The 20,003-nt window shown below is 38.4% G+C and overlaps 1 protein-coding gene across 3 annotated transcripts in view; it reads right to left on the bottom strand.

Moving 5' to 3' along the window:
• LOC577129 (pleckstrin homology domain-containing family G member 5) overlaps positions 1-20,003 on the bottom strand; it is a 76,125-nt gene that overhangs the window by 42,348 nt on the left and 13,774 nt on the right. For 2 of the 3 annotated variants that reach the window (XM_030986771.1, XM_030986772.1), the window contains exons 2-3: positions 8,488-8,560; positions 4,883-4,981 (exon numbers count right to left, since the gene is read on the bottom strand). In XM_030986771.1, the coding sequence (XP_030842631.1) occupies positions 4,883-4,981; positions 8,488-8,560 (172 nt within the window). Of the gene's footprint in view, positions 1-4,882; positions 4,982-8,487; positions 8,561-17,375; positions 17,870-20,003 lie in introns of those variants that run through there. The other variant, XM_030986773.1, reaches the window with a different exon arrangement.

Below are 20,003 nucleotides of genomic sequence, written 5' to 3'. Positions count from 1 at the left end.
AAACATAATAATTGTCTAATAAACAAACAAGTTCATGCTCTACAGAGCACAGTTCGTGGGAGGCATGTTCACATATAATCCAAGTCTTCCAGATAAAAAATTTACTCAAAAAATAATCTTCCTGAATCCATCTTCCAATAAAAACTTTGAAAAAATAAATGTGCACACATTGTATAACTCGACTATCTAAATCTTCCATCAAAATAATTCCTGGAACCACTAAATCTTCCTTATATTACAGGTGACAATTGCCTGACCTTCTAACAATTAGTTTCATCAAAAAGCATGAAACATTAGAAACCATGAAAACTCCTGGAAATGCACCTTTATATAGTCTACAAGGTGGAATTTTTATCTTGGCTATCACTACTACACTACTAAATTTAGATGATCTACATGTATCTCCTCATATGAATTCAGATGATAAGAATTAATTCTGCTTTAAATTGAAGAAGAAAAATTAAACTGATAATTACCTTTCTAAAGTTCTCCATCTACATTCATGTCAACAAAGCAGCCTAAATTTCCAAGCAATTCATAATGAACATGAAATTTAAATTTGAGGTGTTTTATAACATCAGATCACTATCAAATTCTTAAATTAGCATCCCATGTCATGTGGGACTTGTGGACTATGTTCATCCCAGATTGTGTGCGTGACTATGGTCACATTCAGGAGGGTAGTTATTCATAGAATAAGACCCAATAATTTGCGAACAATTGGACAAGTTTATCAGCCCCGGAAGGAAACGCCTTAGGATTTCTTATCGTCTGATTAAAACCAGAAGGATGTTAGTTATCTCTGTGAAGGAGTATACGAGTTAGCGCCCTTCTGGCTCCGAACGGACGTTATGATCCTGTTTCCTCTCAAACCCACTAGGGGAAGTCGAGTAATTCACCACATTCCGGTATTCATGTTGAAACATTCAGCTAAGACCATTGTTGCTGCTTGTTTCTCTTCTTTTTTTGGTCGTGTCCCAAAGGAAGGATTTGTTCTTTTATTTGGGTAGGAAATAATTAATCAGCTGGAATGGATTTGTCTACTTTCAAGGAGACACTCGGCTTTGTACCAATACTGCACAGTAAAACCAGACACCAACATTTGTAACAAACACCTTTTGAGAATTGTGAGCAACTGGTGGTTTTGTGACAGAAACTTTCATGAATTGTAAATCTTCAGTATGGTGTCAGTTACGATTCGAAAACTTCATGGGATGAAACTTTTTAGGAACAATTATTAAATTCATGATTGTTTACGGCTTACAAAAGTTTGTGGGTTATATATATGACTTTCAATCTGGCCTCTTGAATATATTTCTCTATCAAATTTGACTCGAATAATACCGGTATTCCATCTGACATTCTCTAGCCATTCTGATATGAATTTTCTCAAAATTATAACCCCATTAAGCCAAGTAAAGTGTTGTTTATACTTTGTTGCTGTAATCATTATGGTATATATTTATTGGATACTGAATAAAGAAGAACAGCAGATGAAAATTTGTGTTGTACTTGAAATTATTAAATAACATGGACCTAAAATTTGTGTTACATGTAATTGACCTCGCAGGATTTATACATACAGGGGAAAATATCAAATGACGTGGATCACTCCCCTCCCCCTCCCCTCCTCACTTACAAGAAGCTATGATGAGAAACTTTATAGGATTTGAGTTTACTAGGCCATGCAAACAAGTATTTCCCTCTTTTTTTTTCCAAGATTAAACTTATTCCCCTCATTTCCCCCAAAAAGATTACAAGTAATTCCCTCTTTATTTCCAAGATTACAAGTAGTTCCCTCATCATACAACCAAAACTCAGCCAGTTAATCCCCTTTGTCTCTAAGCCCCCTAATCCCCTGATCACTATAATGTGTCAAGTACCTAATCCCATTCACAACCATTATCACTTCAGATCATCCTATAATGAGATTAGTGGGTGAATTTAACTGTCAACCTTCTTGTCCAAATCACAGAGCTGAATAAGACACAATATCTTGAGAAGTAAACAATGGATGTAACTGTACTTAAACCTCTACTTGAGGTGGGATTATTTATGCCCTAATTTGTTTAAAGTATTTTAAAAGAAAAACATTTATAAAGATCCTTTTTGTTCTTTTTAACAACAATAATAATATATATTACTGAGTATATTCATAACATACTTCCAACGAAACACCGGAATGTGAGATAAACCAATGGTTTTTGTTTGCAGTGTAAAAGCAGCTGATGTTAACAAAATCAGAATACTGTGAAATATGAATTAGTTTTGTTGCCCTCAATTCTATTATTGCCTGAGGAAAAAATCAAGAAGGTTGATTCCATGAGAAAGAGAACCCAACTTCAACACAACCCAACTTCAACACAACTGCTCAACTCCACAAACATAAATTTGATCAAATTGGAATTCAAACATTAGGAAATAAAACAACAACATATGTGTATACAATCAGGATAACGTGAAAAATGAATTAGTTTTGTTGCCCTCTATTCCTTCGTTGCTGGGGGCCAAAAAAATGGAGAAGAATCTAAATTTAATCATTTTTCCTCAGATCGAGTTCTTGGGAGCAATTTTTTTACGGTTGACGGTTCTTCCGTTGTCGATGCTTCCTGAAGGCAACGTCTTCGCACGGACAAACAAGAAAAAACCTTCAAGGTACGCCGCCATAGGACGGAAGGAAATCATTTTGATTTTCTTCCCGATGTGAGTCAACAATTGGTTTTAGGATCTTTGTAATCGCTGACGTGTGATTCGTGAAGCCATCGATGTGGGTTGAAGAAGTTCAAAGAACGCAGAGAACATTTCAAAGAGTTCATCCATCGATGTCAAAGAATCTCTTGTGCATTAAAGGTTTCAGATGATGGTCCCTGATGGGAAATTTCATACTTTTTATGAGCACTCCAAACTAGGATAATGATCGGTATCAATTGCGCTATTACTCATTTCCTTTCAAAATATTAGCATATTTGAATATTTTGTTATCTTGATAGCTAGGATATGACATTACTGGCATATAAGGCAAGACAGGTTGAATTCCATGTTTCTTTTTTAGCAAGTCCGATAGTTAAAACCATTGTTCCATGCTGCATGACATATAAATGTAATAAAATATAATTTTTCGAGAGGGTTGCACATGAGCACCTTTTTGAAACAATTTCTTTCGAGGAAATAGATTACATCACAAGCAAACTCAATGATTTATAATTACTTCCAGAAAGGAGACATAATATAATATTTTTCTGTGATTTCCATGAAATATTTACATAAACATACATAATCCCTTTTTACAGTTTTTACTTCAAGGAACATGGAGAGACAGGAGAAAAACCACCTAACTGCTCCCATGGAAAACTTTCTGAGACAAATCAGTTCTCCATTTTTATTGATATTACCATTGCTGAGAGGCAGAGGGGATGTTAATTCACCCAGAGTTATGCTCTTCTTGCTCTGAACAGACAGTATATACTGGTGAAGGAATGCTTAGAGGCAGAAGGGCATCAACTCAGATATTTTCACAGAGTTTCAAAGGCAGTGTTTCACGAAAACCATCATAAGAAGGGCCATTCCATGGTAACTCGCGTTACACTTAATGGGTACATTGACACGATAATGTGCCTATATCTTTAGAACTGCTAGGATCTGCAAGATACTTTTTTCAAACATGGACAGGGTAGATATAAAACAACTGAATGAAACAAAAAAGAAAATTGAAGAACAAACATTTTTAGATTCTTGGATTATTGAATTTTGGTAACTCGCGTTACAAAAAAAGGACATGGTCAATTCTATGAGACCCTCTTTTGGCAAAGTCTCCTCATACTAGACAATCTTGACAAAATCTTTCCTACGTTGATAGTAGGTTGAGACTTACTAGTATAAGATCACAATATTAAAGATAAGAAACAATGGACTAGTAAAATGCAGGAAGCAAATATGTCGGTAACTCACGTTACGGTAACTCGCGTTACATTTTGTCCGGAGGCCATTTTCACCCCTATATAATAGATTAAATATCCCAGGACCCCTTAGAAAAGGCTTAGAATATGGAAATATATTCATCTTTTTCAATTTAGCGAAATTTTCAGGAAAAAATATTACAAGAATCCTGTGTAATCTGCAATAAATTGTTTTTTTTTCATCTACAGTCCCACATGTACGTTTTTGATGATGGTTTGAGATCTTAGGAAATCAACAAAAATGAAAAATAAATTGTATTGAATTTGAAAGGCCCTAATGTTTTATGAACATCCATGGCATAAGGTTAGTGATAAATCAAAAAATTAACATAAGAGGTACATTTCTTTTTTTGATGTCATGTCCTTCTTCTCATGGAATGGCCCAGAACAAGTTCGCTGACACCCCATTGAAACGCATGTACATTAGATTCAATTAGACTTAATGGGATATCGATGAACTTGTACCTTTGACGGTTTTGTGAAACGACCCCTAGTTGGCTCTCAAGACTGATACCTGATAGCTAACTTAGCCTTCTTAGGAGGCCTGTTTTCATCAGCTTGAGATTGCCAAATATCCCGCTATTTGAACTATCCCGATCGCAAATTATCCAGTTGATTTGTGTCATCATCAGCACGAAGTTGCAATTAGCGGGATATTTGGTCGAGATAATCATCCCAAGATATCTTGGGCTAGTTTGCAAAATATCCCGCTATTTGTCCGGTGCGGCTTCACCAGCCCGAAGACTCGCACTATGCGCGACCGCTGAGCAAATATCACAAGCTAATTTCTCGAGCTTGAGTTCCGAGTTTCGAGGTCAAGTCTCGAGCTGATGAAGACGCACTTCGTGACTTCGTGCCAAGATGGCACATGATAATGATGATGGGATAGAGTTCAAGTTCAAGGTGAGAAAGAGTGAACGACTTACCAGCCCTCGTTGCAACATCTTGGGGTCTGGTGCGTTTGGCGTGCTGGGTGATCTTTGACGATTGTTGCGCCCTGTCCTAGGGGAGCTCGGCTCACCGGCCTGTAAAACAGAGGAATGAATGTAGGAGTCAGAAATCATTAACGGCTGATTCAAAAATAATAATGCATACAATGTCAATATCAAAGCTTCATCGAGTACATAATACCTAAAGACACATAAATAATGCACACTTTGTGCGTGTGATCAGGGTAATAATGATGTCTGTAAGGCATTTAGAGACGGTATTCAGTATCAAGGGTTATATAAATCTAGATTTATTATTATTATCATTTGTGATAAAAAATATATTAAATTCAGTCAACAAAGAAATCTTTAAACTAGGGTCCCTTTTTTAACTGAGCAATGTAATGATGATTCATAGATCCTGTATGAACCAAACTCCATAAATGGTCAGGTGGCATAATGAACTAGCACCAGTGAAACTTCCAGTGGGTTGAAGTTTCGCAATAGTTAAATATCAACTAGTTGTGTGGATAAAGTTCAAATGCCTCTATAAGTGCATGTATATGCAGTAATTTTGATAGCATAATCGCTTTAAAATACATGCTGTACATGTATGAATTGAGAAAGGGCAGAGCCTTTTAATATAATTTTGGTCTGAGTTTATAGTACATAATTTTATTAGAAAAGTTGGAATTGTGATTAACAAATTTGTAATTTCAGAAGAAAATCAAGTTGATCCCTAACTATGTGAAGGGAGCAAAGTAAAACAAAAATGAAAGACACCGATATGACTGACTGTGCTAATGCTATGATCTTACCCTTACAACTGACAGTATCATGTTTGCTATGGATAGGGTCCAGTTTTCACAAAAAAATCTCTCCAATTAACAATATCAAACTCAAACAATAGGCATGTGGATGTTCCTCTCAGATGACAATGAAACGGGTGATGATGAAGAGTGGAGCTTTTGTAAGGAATCCAGGAGATGAAACAATCATGAGGGATGATGACCCTGATAATGATGATGACGACTACGGCGGTGATGATGATGATGATGATGATGATGATGATAATAATTATGCTGATACTGATGAAGATGATGACAAGGATAGTGATGCAAATGATGTTGACACCTTTATGATGGTGAGGGAAGTGATGATGATGATGATGATGTTCACAATGGTATGATGATGATGCTGATGATGATGATGATGATGATGATGATGATGATGATGATGATGATGGTTATTATAATGACCACAAAAAAGAAATGCTATTGGTTCCTCTTCAGCTGATAACCAGTTGTGATGAGAGCGGTGGTAATGATGATGCAGATGCAGTCCAAGCAAAGAGAAGAATGTCTAGATGGTCTAAGAGTGATTATGGAAGATCCTCAAAAAATTGTTAGTCCTAGCTATTATGATGATGGTGATGGTGATCGTGCGATCAACAGATAGAGAAGTAATTAGTTCCAGATGTTCAAAAACACAAATGATAGTCCACATAGGAAAGATTCTCCTCAGCTTAGTATACCAATGATAACGAAGTCAATGCGATGGTGATGATGATGATGTTAATGATGATGACAATGCTGAAGAAGATAATAATGATGATAATGACGACGATGACGATGATACCACAACTCCACTAAAATCTTTCAAGCATCTCCTTCACCTTCGGACAACTATTCAAGCCAGAAGAAAAAGTTGCCGCCGCTCGGCCACGAAGCGCCTTCATCGACATTGCCGCAAAGATGCCTTCGTCAACGAACCTTCATCAATTAACGTCCTGTTCTGTTTCTCTATGGCTCACTACTGAACCGACTCCAGTCTATGTTACGTCCTACTAATGCACTTGTAGCATAGATTTTTTTGTCATTGGAAGTAGCCAGGACAGAGGATGTTGAATGTGTTAGGTCATACGTTGCGCAGGGACACGAAAAAAAGGAACTTAGGAAAAATCGAGACTACCTGCGTCAAAGTTGATTAGAAAAAAAACCACCTGGACCCGTTTCCTGACGATAGAACACCCCACAGGACAATAGGAAATATAGAGAGAGAGAGACCGGGAGAGTAAGAGATAGAGAGAGAGAGAGACAAAGAGAGAGAGAGACAGAGAGACAGAGACACTGAGAGACAGAGACAGACAGAAAGACAGAGAGAGACAGAGAGACAGAGAGTGAGTGGAGGAGGTAAAGCCAAGGGGAATGATTGAAACTGTCCAACTTTTGCGACGACATCATTACATAGATGTGGCAACTAGCTGCCGTGGGTAGTAATATTTCCTTTAGGAACATTTCAAATAAAGAGATTAAGGCCGGCAGGAAAAAAAAAATCTAGAACAGGTAATGGAAGACATTGCAAAGAATTGTGAATAATACAAGAGAGAGAGGGAGATAGAAAGAAAGCTAGAGAAAGAGAAAAGAGAAAAGAAAAAAAGAGAAAAAACATGAAGATAACAGGCAATTTTGAACAATTCCTAAGGAGACAATTCTGCAAAGGGAGTTGTCATGGTGGATGGCTGTCGATCGTAGAAGGTATTTGTCCAAGGGAGGGGTTGGGAGTCGCGGGTATTGGTTCTATTGCTATTCATCTGCTTGTCTGTTGCATATTATGTGTATAGGTCTCCCCCCCCCCCCCCCCCCATCCCCCTCTTTTTCTTCTTTTACTCCAGGAGATACCATGAAATCCATGCAAACTTCATCTAAATTCCTCAGCTGACCCAACCAACATAGTTTAGAACTAGCGACCTTCCTGAATTTTGCCAAACGATGTTACCACTCCGGCACCCGTCCTGCGTGAGCTCTCCACCACATGTAGCCTGCGTCACGCAGCATTCTCAAAGCTAAAACCTAATTTGACGAGTCTGGTTTTGTAGCACAGGGGCGCGGGACAGGACAAGACAACAATCAGTGCAATGTGATGAGCCCAGAGTGTAGGATCGGAGCATAGGAGAAGTGCCAGCTCATCAAATTGGTAAGAATTTGTCACCTGGGCTAACCATGCACACCTTGGTGAAAGAATGCATGCACCATGTCTGTAAAAGCCACTTCCTTCCATATGGCCCCTATTTCCATATTCTATCATGCATAATTCTTACTCCATATGGCTTTGGAAGGGTTAAAGCAACCTTCCTTGATCTCTAAACAAGGTGCCAGGCATCTCACCTGCATCCTTTTCACATGCAGAGAACCTTCCGCAGCATGTCTTACGCGATAAATATCACCCCTAGAATTCAAACTTTCTCAATGGTAGATTCCAATTTCATATGGAGTTTGGGTCATTTCATTCATGAATTAGGGGTTTTTCAACTTACAAATGTGTGTACCCACCTTTGCTGCATGCATGTTACATGATACATGATAAATATCACCCCTAGAATTCAAACTTTCTCAATGGTAGATTCCAATTTCATATGGAGTTTGGGTCATTTCATTCATGAATTAGGGGTTTTTCAACTTACAAATGTGTGTACCCACCTTTGCTGCATGCATGTTACATGATAAATATCACCCCTAGAATTCAAACTTTCTCAATGGTAGAGGCCAATTTCATATGGAGTTTGGGCCGTTCCATTCATGAAGTAGGGGTGTTCAACTTACCAATGTGTGTACCCTCCTCAGTGCTGATCTTCTGTGAAGTCTGCATGGAATACCTGAGGACCCTTCTGCATCTCTGTAAAACAACGAAGAAGAAAAGAAACGGAAAATGATTAAACTTGCAAACAGACCATTATAGTTACATGACCTTGTATAAAGGATTTATAAATATGCAATTGGATACAAAGATACAGATTGACTACATATATATTTTGCAATGACATGACATTTGATTCTTCATTTATATTCATGCTCCCATAACTCAAACACATCGACTTACTCTCCTTTCTCCCTCTCTCTCTCTCTCTCTCCCCTCTCTCTGTCTCTCTCTCTCTCTCTCTATTTCTAACTATAATTCTCAATTTCTTTTTCGTCCTTTCTTTCTCTTTCATGGTACTTTCTTTCCTTCCTGCCGATTTTCGTTGCCAAATTCCAGTTCTCTGTCCTTATCTTACTCTATCTCTCTCTCCCGTTCATCTCTGAAATGTCCTTTGGGTCACCAAAAGTCACACAATTTCATTCATCTGTCCATCTCGTCCAAATTTCTAATATTATTCTTGGAAGTTGCTTATGTTTTGTCCATCTGGCTCTGATCGAGAAGTGTGTTTCTCATTTCATTGCAGGAAAATATAAGATCATATTGATACTGAAGGAGAAAAATATTCATCTAAAAAATAAAAACACAAGCAGTAGAGATTGTTTATAAGGATGAACAAGCCAAATCCTCTAAATTTTCCCTGAATTTTCCAGGAATCACAAGCAGTTGGCTTTATCCCACAAATTATACATCACGATGCCCCCATAACTCCACGACTCATAAGCCATATGTAAATTAGATTCACGACCCAAATTAGGGCATCTTTCATCCATAATTAGAAAAATGTGCTAAAATGGGAAATTGACGTCACACAAACTCTCTCTCAATGAATTCCAGACTGCTAGTTGGCACCACAGAGGTGGTGACAGTCGTCATTTGTTTATGGTTGCCATAGGCAACTGGGTATGGGAGTCGGGTACCAACATAGCTAGGAATTTTGTCTGACCCACAAACGAAAATTCCATCCAGTTTGCTTACAATTTAGGCTTGTAGTAATAAGATGGTTACAGCTGCCAATTCAGCACTGTCATAAGAATAATGTTCTACTACTGACTTATAAACTTTACTTCTTTACTTTGAGAAAGCTCCTGGAGAAACAACAAGAGCTCAAAATCAAAGATTTGAGCAAGTTTGGCAGACAATATCATCAGGGATCTGTTAATTGTAGAAGTCCCTGATATCACAATGAGATTAATGGCAGCTATAATGAGACAGGCAGAAAAGAAAATGAAGAAAAGAAGATGGGGGGCAGACGGCAGGAAGGTGATACATGTCTGTTTGGAGACAGAAGGGCATTAATTCATACACTCTAACACAGATTTAAGACCCTTCTTGCTCTGAACAGATGATAAGCTATATATCCAAATATGATAGATAGACAAATAAATACTTTCAGATCATCTTGTATGTTTATATGAATATTACTTTACACAAATTGTAGCATAGAGATATATATGGTTCTTGTGACTTTCATGTCCAATGCATTTTTTATTCATAGCATTTATATCTGTTAAATCAGATAGATGGAGGTAATTAATACAAAATAGAAAAAGGAAAAGGAGAAAGAAATGGAGAGAGAGAGAAAGAGAGAGAGAGAGAGAGAGAGAGAGAGAAAGAGAGAGAGAGAAAGAGAGAGAGAAAGAGAGAGAGAGAGAGAAAGAGAGAGAGAGAGAGAGAGAGAGAGAGAGGGGGGGGGGCAGAGAGAGAGAGAGAGAGAGAGAGAGGACCACCAGAGCAAAGATTCCATCCATAGCAAGGCAACAGCGAAATGATGAGGCACATACAGTATTTATATACACAGAGCAAATTGATGAAATCAAATGCTTTATGCCTAGCGAGATAGAGAGGCTGTTAACTAACACATCTGTCAGCTCTAATAAACCCCCTTGATCTACGTAATCAGAGAAAGAGAAAAAAAATTCATCTTGCACTTTCTCCTATACACCCTATAATCCAACACATCCTCCCGAATCGATTCTTTCCCAGAACACTGCGCGTACCCTACGAAAAAAACCCTCCTTTCCTAATCAAAAATAATAACCCAAACTCTGGCACGAGGCAAGTTGTGAAGCGAGAAGTGGCGAGCGGGGAGCTGTTCCCATGGCGATGAGAATTCAAAAGTGTCAGGCTTGTTGCCAAGTCGGAGTGTCAGATTTTACGGGTTTATCGGCGCTGGGATTTTTTTTTCTTCTTCTCTTCGCGACTTGTTGAGCATTGATGGATGATGCAGCAGAAAAGATGAAGGAAGAGCATAAATCAATACGTCGTCTGTTTGGAGCCACAAGGGCGTTAACTCTGTGTTAAGGTATATGAGTTAAAGCCCCTCTAGCTCCAGATGATGTCGTAGTTGTGTGCTGACCCACATATTGTGAAATATGAAGCCAAGTGAAAGTAAAATGGGGATATATTTAGTATTTTAACTTTAATCATCCAGCAGTCATTTTTTGGGGGTGTGTGTGTGTGTGTAAACTCAAGATGTAGTAACAGCTTTGAGCTGTGATTTTGAATTTTTATCAATAAACCTTGCCAAATCATATTATTAAAAATACAATTTTAAAATTTGAAATAACAAATATTGTTTGATATCCTTTTCAATATCTTCAAAACTTTCAGTAAGTTTCAGGTAGAAAAATGTTTTCTCATATCAATATGAGTCAAGAAGCTTTGTATTACTTAGTTTTACATTGACCTACATACATGTTGCAAAACATGAAGGCATATACCAGTGTTAAAAGTGAAAACTGTAGGTAAATTAAACATCTGGAGATGAAATTAAAAACCAATATATTGGATAGGGCAAGGAAAGGATGAGGTGCCATAACTTCAACTGATTTTCGCTATTCCCTTTAGTTACAGATAATGCCATTATGATGAAAATTTATCAATAAACAGGAAGGGAGAAGAAAAAATTCAAGAAGTTTTTCAATTATATCATAGAGTTATGTATTTCCTTCACTTCTGTGGTTAGACAAGACCAGTAACAAATGAAGATGCAAGGAAGCTTAAGAATTGAGTCAAACGAAGTCCAAATTGTCAACTAAATCAGTCAAAGAGTACGCTAGGTATTAAACAGGACAATATTAAAGTGACCCTCAAAGAATTTTGATTACGGAACCACGAGGGCCTCGTATCTTTGTGATGTACATCACTGCCACATCCAATCTAAGGTGCTATTCTGAGAGTATAGACACGGACCAGGGTTGCCTCAGACGACGGAGGATCCATGATCGCTGACGACTCGCTACAGTACGGGCATCTCTCGCGGTTGTCGAGCTCAACTTCTGCAGATGTCCCTAAATGAAAGTGCAGACGTCTCCCCCTTATTCTGAATAAATAAGGAGATATTCCACTGTATTTTCACCTCAAACCCATGAGCTACACTGCCAGCTAACCTCCCAAACAACAGCACACACTGGAACATGTAACATGATTTTGTTATTACCAAAATCACATATTTGTTCATGGGGGAGGGGTGGGGGAGGGGGGTTCATGTCTTCCAGCCAAAAGGCCTGCCATACTCATTTCAACCTGCATGGTAAACTGAATTGACCTATATTTTGAAAAATAAGGTGGGCTGTAAGTTCATTTTTGTTGAAGTTCCAATGTCACATTCACAGATAACTTTTAAATGTTATACATTTGTAGGTCACAGAAATGATAAGATACACTATAAGCTCATTACAACAACAACAAATCCATGACAAAAGTGTTGGCCGATGCTGACAGAAATTAACGCATAAGAAAAGTTTTACTTCAAGCATTGCTAACCCTTCCCTTTAAAAGAGGATAATGAGCAAAGCTATCTAGATATTGAATACAATAAAAAAATAGATTAATTCAATCTGTCACAAAGATATGTTTTCATAAGGATAACCACTAGTGAATTGTAATTTTTGGAAGTGGCTATACATAACAATGATGACTTCTGATTTGCATTTTCATGGAATAAGAAATGTGCCACTTTAATTTATATCCTTATATCTGACTAATGAAATGCTTGCCAAGTATTGTGTCATTGACTAAATGCACTAATGAGTCAAGTAATTGTACAAATTGCATAAGCTGCTCACTCACATAATATGACAAGCTGCCAATTTACAGTACAGCCTTAACAAGGATCTTTAACATTGAATTACTGTTCAACTAATTAGAGAGGGTTCTACGCTTCAGACTAAACAATGGCATGAATATTTACTTTTCATCAAGAGATTAAAAAGTAATTATCAACATTAGCCAAAACAAAAAGTAAAATATTTTCCCCTAACAAAGTTTGTAATATACAATGGTCAAATTAGTCTTTGTTTGCTTGCTTATCGAACATTGACAACAATGCCCACAAAAGGCAAATAACATAGAATGATTATTTTAATGATAATAGAAATATTTATAACACAATGCAATTATAATGTGATAATTATTCTGAAAAACAGAGTGTTCATACTTTTATAATCCAGTATAATTCCATTGTTTAAAAAACCCAATGTTACTTGTTTTTCAATAATTTCAAAGGTATGTGTAACACAATATCTTTTGTTACATATATGAGTGGAAAGGGTCTTGATACATCTCTGCCTTGAATAATATTTGCCCTTATTAGAGATAGAGAGAACTGAAAATTTTGATGTAAGCCTGTAATAAATTATATTCAACATGCATCAAGGTCAAATTACTAATTCGCCATTTAGAGATTAAAACATATTTTGTAATCTCCATTTTCAAACATTTATAACTTTTGTCTGCTAAGAGCCTGTTATGCCCTTCTCAACACTCTATTTTGTCCAATATGCTTAAAATTAAAACGTTCACCAATCTGTTCCTCTCACTACTTGTTTTCACCCAATAACTCCTTGATCTTCATATTATTCAACCTGTTACAAGTACAGTCCATGAGTTAATTGCACACCCTTTAAATCGTTACAAACACAATCCATGATAGTAGTTTTCCTTGAAAGAAGGAAAAGATAATCAATAGCAATCAAGAGTTTGCTGGACAATGCAATTTGATACTTCCTCCCCGAAAAACCTTGTTTTGTAACCCTGGTTATATCGGCCCCTAATTAGGTTCGTGTTTTCGACCGGCTATCTCGCCACAAATCGCTTCCTCTTTCATTTCCTGACTTTTTAACGAAACAATTATCATTCAAAGACAACATGCATGTATATACTACATGTGAGTGATCACCGGGTGGCATTATAGAATATTAATTGTAAGCCTATATTCTCACAGACAACACAATAAAAAAATACTTCCAAGAAACAACTCAGAGGACAATTTCAATTTTCAATACAATATTGTGCTGCTGTGTACGTTGCTTTAGATACAAGTCATGTTTGCATTCCTTTGATTATTTTGTTGTTACATCTTTTCGATCGTGTTAACCATATATCGTTGAGGGGACAGTGACACAGATTTTATTGTGAGTTATTGATTTCGTGATAATCAACACAGGCTACTTACAATATTGTGAGTTGTTAATATTGTTGACACTACAGTACTTTGCAAACTTCATCAAAATAAACGTCTCTCAAATATAATAACAGCTTAATAGTGGCCATTAATGCAGTGAATTGACAGATATTTGGTTTTCAATTTATGTGTTGGATATGACTGCAATTTTAAATATAGCAGGTTAAAAATATCAAACACATAACACATTACTACAACATGTACTCAAATACGCTGAATAACTAGTTTTTAAGTACTCTAACACTACACGACCGCACTGGTGATCGAAGCTCATAAGGTATTTATGAAATATTTTCATTTACTAATATCATTCCCTGTCACCCATCCTAATGAACCGTCATCATTAATGAATGTTGGATGGGCTTTCGTTCGTGGACGAAGAAATTAAGCGGAGAGCAGATTAGGAAGCCATGTCCCAAAGGAGATGGAAAACTGTTTACCAGATTTTTATTCTATAACAGCCGCATCAGGCATTCCATGCTCGACTACGGTAATGGGTAGTGGGATGTCGATGCAGGCATCGTGCACCGGGGATGGGTAGTTGGAAATATGGAGATAGATGAGAAGAAATTGAATAAAGAGAGAGAGAGAGAGAAAGGGGGAGGGAGAGAGAGAGAGAGAGAGAGAGAGAGAAATTGAGAGATGAGAGACAGGGATGGTATAAACAGAGAGGAGAGAAGATGCTGAATGATAGAGGGAAAGAGAGAGAGAGAATCAAGATGAGTACAATGATAAAGAAAAGGACGTTTAGAAAAAGGGGTGGGTATATATTTAAGCAGAGGAGAAGACTGTCAAAGGTAAAGTAGAGAGTATTAAAACAAATGAGAGAGAAAAGTATAAGAAAAATATATAAAAACGGAGATGCAGAACAGATAAGAAATACATGTTATTGACGGTAGATAAAGAGTACTTTATTATAATATATAGAAGCAAGTTGAGAGATGGAGAGAGCAAGAGAAAGGGAGAGAGAGCAAGAGAGGGAGAGGGAAAAGAGTGACGGAGGAAAGAGAGAAATTTACAAAGGAATATGAGAGAGAGAGAGAGAGAGAGAGAGAGAGAGAGGTAGGATAATAAGGGAGGGACAAAGAGATGGAGAGAGAGGGAGAAAAAAGAAAGTGAGAGAAATAAAAGTAAGGGACAGCTCGTGCAATACAGAAGTTACAGAACATCGAGGATGGAGCCTACTGGGCAATATGAAAAGAGAGTGTCCTTTAATGACTGAAGTTAACTGAAGGTTACAAGAATATGTTCACTGAAAAATCGAAGGCACCAAAAGTCATCAATTCATGCCAAATTTTAGGAAACCTAAGATGGGCGATGTCTCGGTTGCTTTGGCAAGGCGGCAGCTTCCCCTCGAAATAGCCACACGATGCAGTCCAGAAACCACGCTTCATGAATTATTCATGAGCGAACGCCGCTCACTACAAAACAAGTTAAATTGAGCGTGCAAGGCTAAGTCATACAGCATACACCGGGATAGCATCCATTCATTGGATGCGAAATTCAGATGCTCCCCGAAGATGAGCGTCGCTTTAAATGAAATTTCATGAGCAACTGCTCTGTGATGAGTATGGCCTGTAAACAACTGACAACATTCATTCCATTAGACTTACTAATGTACCCATTAGTAAGTAAATGGCAGTATCGTCAGGCAGAATTTCTACAGTAAACTAATATTAATGCTTTAATTATGGAAAGAAAAAAATCAAATGTCATTCAAAGACATCTAAAAAGTGTCCAACAAAACATATTATAAATCTGGCAAATATTAAAGCATCAATTAAAATTGGCAACAATGACAACTTAACAAGTACATACCTGAATATCCTGCTCAAAAGGTACACTTTGGGATTTGAAGGGTCTTTTATGTATCCCCTACAAATTGGTTAAATATACTTCCAGTAAATCCTGAACGACACGTTGCGTAACCTTCAAATTACCCAGAGAAGATGTAGTTACAGAGATTTGAATAATGCTTCATGCAGCATATGCAAGTGGCACAACATTCAGGAACTTGCTCATGAGCAAATTGGCAACACCGGGCTCTAAAACATCCAGGAGTGAATACCTCTTTAGTTGGAGCTCATCTCATAGATGTAATACTAAAGCTAAAAACGAGATTGGTTTTATGATGCCTGAAAGAGAAGTGTGCTGCAAGTTTCTGAAAACCTTCTGCAGTCAGCCAAGGTGGGAGCGGTGAGCTTCTGGGAGAATTTCATCACCAGAATGAGCGCTTCTAGGCAGCCTTATCATGTAATTTGTGCTTTATTAAGTTAGAAGAAACGGTGAAGGGGGTTTTTGCAGGCAACATACCTACGTCATTGAGCCGGCTCGGGTTCCTGTTATCAACTTACTTCTTTTATCTCCCATCTCTCTCCTCTTTCCTCCCAAAACCTATCCCCCGTTTCACCCCTTTCCTCCACTTGATCTCCCTCTTCCTCCTCTTACCTTTGTTTCTTAATCCCCCTTTTCCTCTTCCCTCCCCTCCTCCCCCCCCCCCCCCCCTTCTCTCTCTCTCTCTCTCTCTCTCTCTCCCTTTCTCTCATACATATATCTACCTTTATTCATTCATATTCCTCCCCCTCTCACTCCTATCCCTCCAGTCTTCCAAGCTCTCTCTCTCTCTCTTTCTCCCTCTTCCTAGCCATCTCTCCCCTCCCCCTGCCCCACCCTCTCTCTCTCTCCCTCTCTCCATAATTTCATATCTTTTTCATTTTCCTTTCCTCAATCAGCGTTGCCCTTTGAAGCTGCGGTGAATGCTCTTTCGACTTTTTGTCCCCTCTTTCTCCATCTCATCTTTCTTATCTTTTCTTCTTCCTCCTCCAAGTTTACTCCGATTATGTCATCTATAGAGTCGTATGATGTCATAGATCTCTCCCTCCGGCATACTCCCAGGTCCGCACTTGCCCTCTCAAGAACTTTTGAACTTTTGTAATCATTTTAAAAATCTCCATCTTGTTCTTCATCCTTTCATACACGCACCCTTTATCAACATATCTAATTTCTATACGTTTCTTTAATATCTCCTTCCCTTTTTCATCTATATCTCTCTTCTATCCCTCCATCACCACTCCCAGGCCAGGCAAAGCTCCTCAATGACCTCCTCTAAAAACACTTCTCTATAAAGCTAGCCACTACTCTTTACAATTACAGAATTATGGTAAAGCCTGCTCAGAACTAAGGCCACAATTACAAATACGGTAGGGATGATCACATTTAAATCGAAGTACATTTTACTTTTCTCCTTACCACAGTCTCCATACAATTAAAAGAATCAAATTTTCAATGATTACACCTTCTTTCCAACTTCCTCTACTATCTTCCTACCTTGTCGTCCTTGCATCCGTAGTGCTTTTCCTTCGATCGACAGCATTCACCACCACCATCTTTCCTCCGCGGGCGAACTCTTCTATTTACGAAATTGCGTCCTCAAATCAAAATATATTCAACACGCCGTAATATACACAGCTTGTCTACGCATAACAGCAAGCGGTGTAGCCTGAAGCATAAAGCGTTGAAAATGTCACTGGCTTGCGACAACGTTTGAAAGAGAAGATTTTCACAAGTGTTATGTAGCTGGAGTGTTAAGTGTCTAGCTGTCCGCTACCAAACTTCAGTGTAGCTTGTTGATAAGGTGATGATATTGCCCTCGTTTGGTCGGTGGAGAGGGAATGCACAGTGACGAATGACAGAATACTGTTGATTGCACGAGGTTCAGAACAATTGAAGCCGAGGCATCATATTTCTGAAGATTGTTGTCACAAAAGAACTGCTGGAAAAGTGTAGGTTTTATATACTTTTCAACAGTAGATGCATCTATTTTTGCATAAATATAAAGATATAAACATCACATAAACACAGCTTATTCCAAACAATAAAAACTCCTGGATTTGTCTCCTAAAGTATCGAGAACAGAGGGTGTGGTACCAATGAAGAGAGGAGCACATCAAATCTTCCTTTTGATTCCTTGCTATACAAATCCAGATTATATACATCCAGGCAAGAAGAAAGGGCAGTTGCCTAAAACAAATGTCATATATGCTTTCTGAAAGATCGATTACTACAACAGATCAATGGAGAAATCCCTTGTGTAACCACTCATGTGTAATATCAGCTAGGAATGAGAGGCTGGGAGTATTTGCTCAGACCGCAAGTCCGTCTCTCTACATCCATCCAAATGATTCTCCACACAGGCCTGAATATACATGTAGCATTCTCCTTGATCGAGCTCCTGTTGGCGACTCTTTAAGATGCCAATCTCATTCTGCCCGATCTCCTGAACTTAGTCGTCGGGTAGGAGAGTCAGAGGAAGAAATTGATAGAGGGCATGGGATACAGCAAGGCAATCAACCTTATTCAATGTTACTCATATAATTCTCTTTCGATCCACTATGCTTTATTAATAAATCCCGAGTCAGAGAGGGGATGCTTCGATCGGAAAGCCAGCCCAATCCGAGAGATAGACCTCCACCCAATGATGAGCGCTAAGTACACATAAATTATCCTAGTAATGGTCCCAATCAGGTCTAATTGTCTCGTCTTAGGACCCAGCCTTGGAGTAGTCCCTTCCTCAGCGGGGTTCGTATCTATGAGCCCTGATTAGCGATGACCCCAGACGCACCGGAGTCCAAGGGAGAGTGATCGAGTGAGGGGTGCATGCAGAGCTCACTATCTCTGCTCGCTACTAATTACGTTGAGCCCCAAATACCCCTCTTCCTCTCTGCAACTTAGGAGCGGACGACGGTCAGGTTCACCCCTCAACGTTGAGGTCGAAGACAGGTCAGAGTCGTCCCATGAAGCAATCAGTCCATGAAATGTATAGCTGCTTGGTGGAGCTGGCAATTACCATTTCAATAGAATCATTCAAGCAATGAAAGTTATATTAAAGTCAATTTCTGTCCATATATCTGATTCTCTCCTCTTTATGTCACTGAAGTCGGCTACTGAATGATTTGCACTTATATTGTGACAGGCAGATGTATAAACACTGTTGCACATGTAATTGCAAAAGGCAAACAGGATACAGCAACCTTTTTTGTATCTCCTACTCTTCCTTCCTTTGTGTTGCAATGGAAATAAAGGCTAGATCAACAGATTAATTCGACAAGGTTATTTATTTCTCCACGCAAGTTAGAGGGCCATGCAAGCCATGCCAAAACTGCTCTGCTGAGAAATACCACCAGAGATAAGACTCCAAATCCTGTATTCCACTCTAGAGGGAAAATCCCTTTCTGTTTAATGGAGAGTTGTCATATTTTCCAGCATCTGATGTCAGGTTTATTTTTGGAATCCTGGGATGGGGTCGTCTGCGGATGGCACCAGCAGGATGGGGTCAACGATCGGGAGGAAAGCACCATTCGTCAATGAAACGGATACTGATTGCCTGATTCGCAGCAACCGCTTGATATATATCAGGGATATTCTTGGGAACAAATCGATGTGAAGAAGGAGACACGCACTCGAGGATCTTGTTTCGTTGTGCAACATAAATCAATGTAAACATCCCCCGGGTTGTTTCACGTGAGGCTCGGCTCGGCTAGGCTTGCCTCGATGAGATCCAGGGCAGGTTAATTCAAAAAACGTGATTATGCCGAGGCCCTAGTCCCCTGAACTCCATAGGAAACGGGCACAAATGCATCAATAATAAAATAATTACAAATCTAAATCCATGAAGCTGGAGTTGAGAATATACATCTATGATAAAACCATGGATTTGTGTCTACAATTTCTCCCAGGTTACTTCTTTTGGAATTCAAAATTGAGCGATTCAATAGGCACAAAAATGTAAATCCATTCAGTTAAAATCCAGTATATATCTTTAGGTGGATGAAAAGGACTTGATGTGATGAGACACAGCAATGAGGGTTACTTTCGGGGAAACTGATCAGTCACCAATAAAGAAGATAAATTGACACAGAATCCCAGCGTCCAGCGAAACTGGCTTGAAACGAAGAC

The sequence above is a fragment of the Strongylocentrotus purpuratus genome, unplaced genomic scaffold (assembly GCF_000002235.5).
Source record: "Strongylocentrotus purpuratus isolate Spur 01 unplaced genomic scaffold, Spur_5.0 spur5_scaffold_16, whole genome shotgun sequence".
Taxonomy (NCBI): domain Eukaryota; kingdom Metazoa; phylum Echinodermata; class Echinoidea; order Camarodonta; family Strongylocentrotidae; genus Strongylocentrotus; species Strongylocentrotus purpuratus.
The sequence above is the reverse complement of the archived record's forward strand: the minus strand, read 5'-3'. Positions and strand labels throughout refer to the sequence as shown.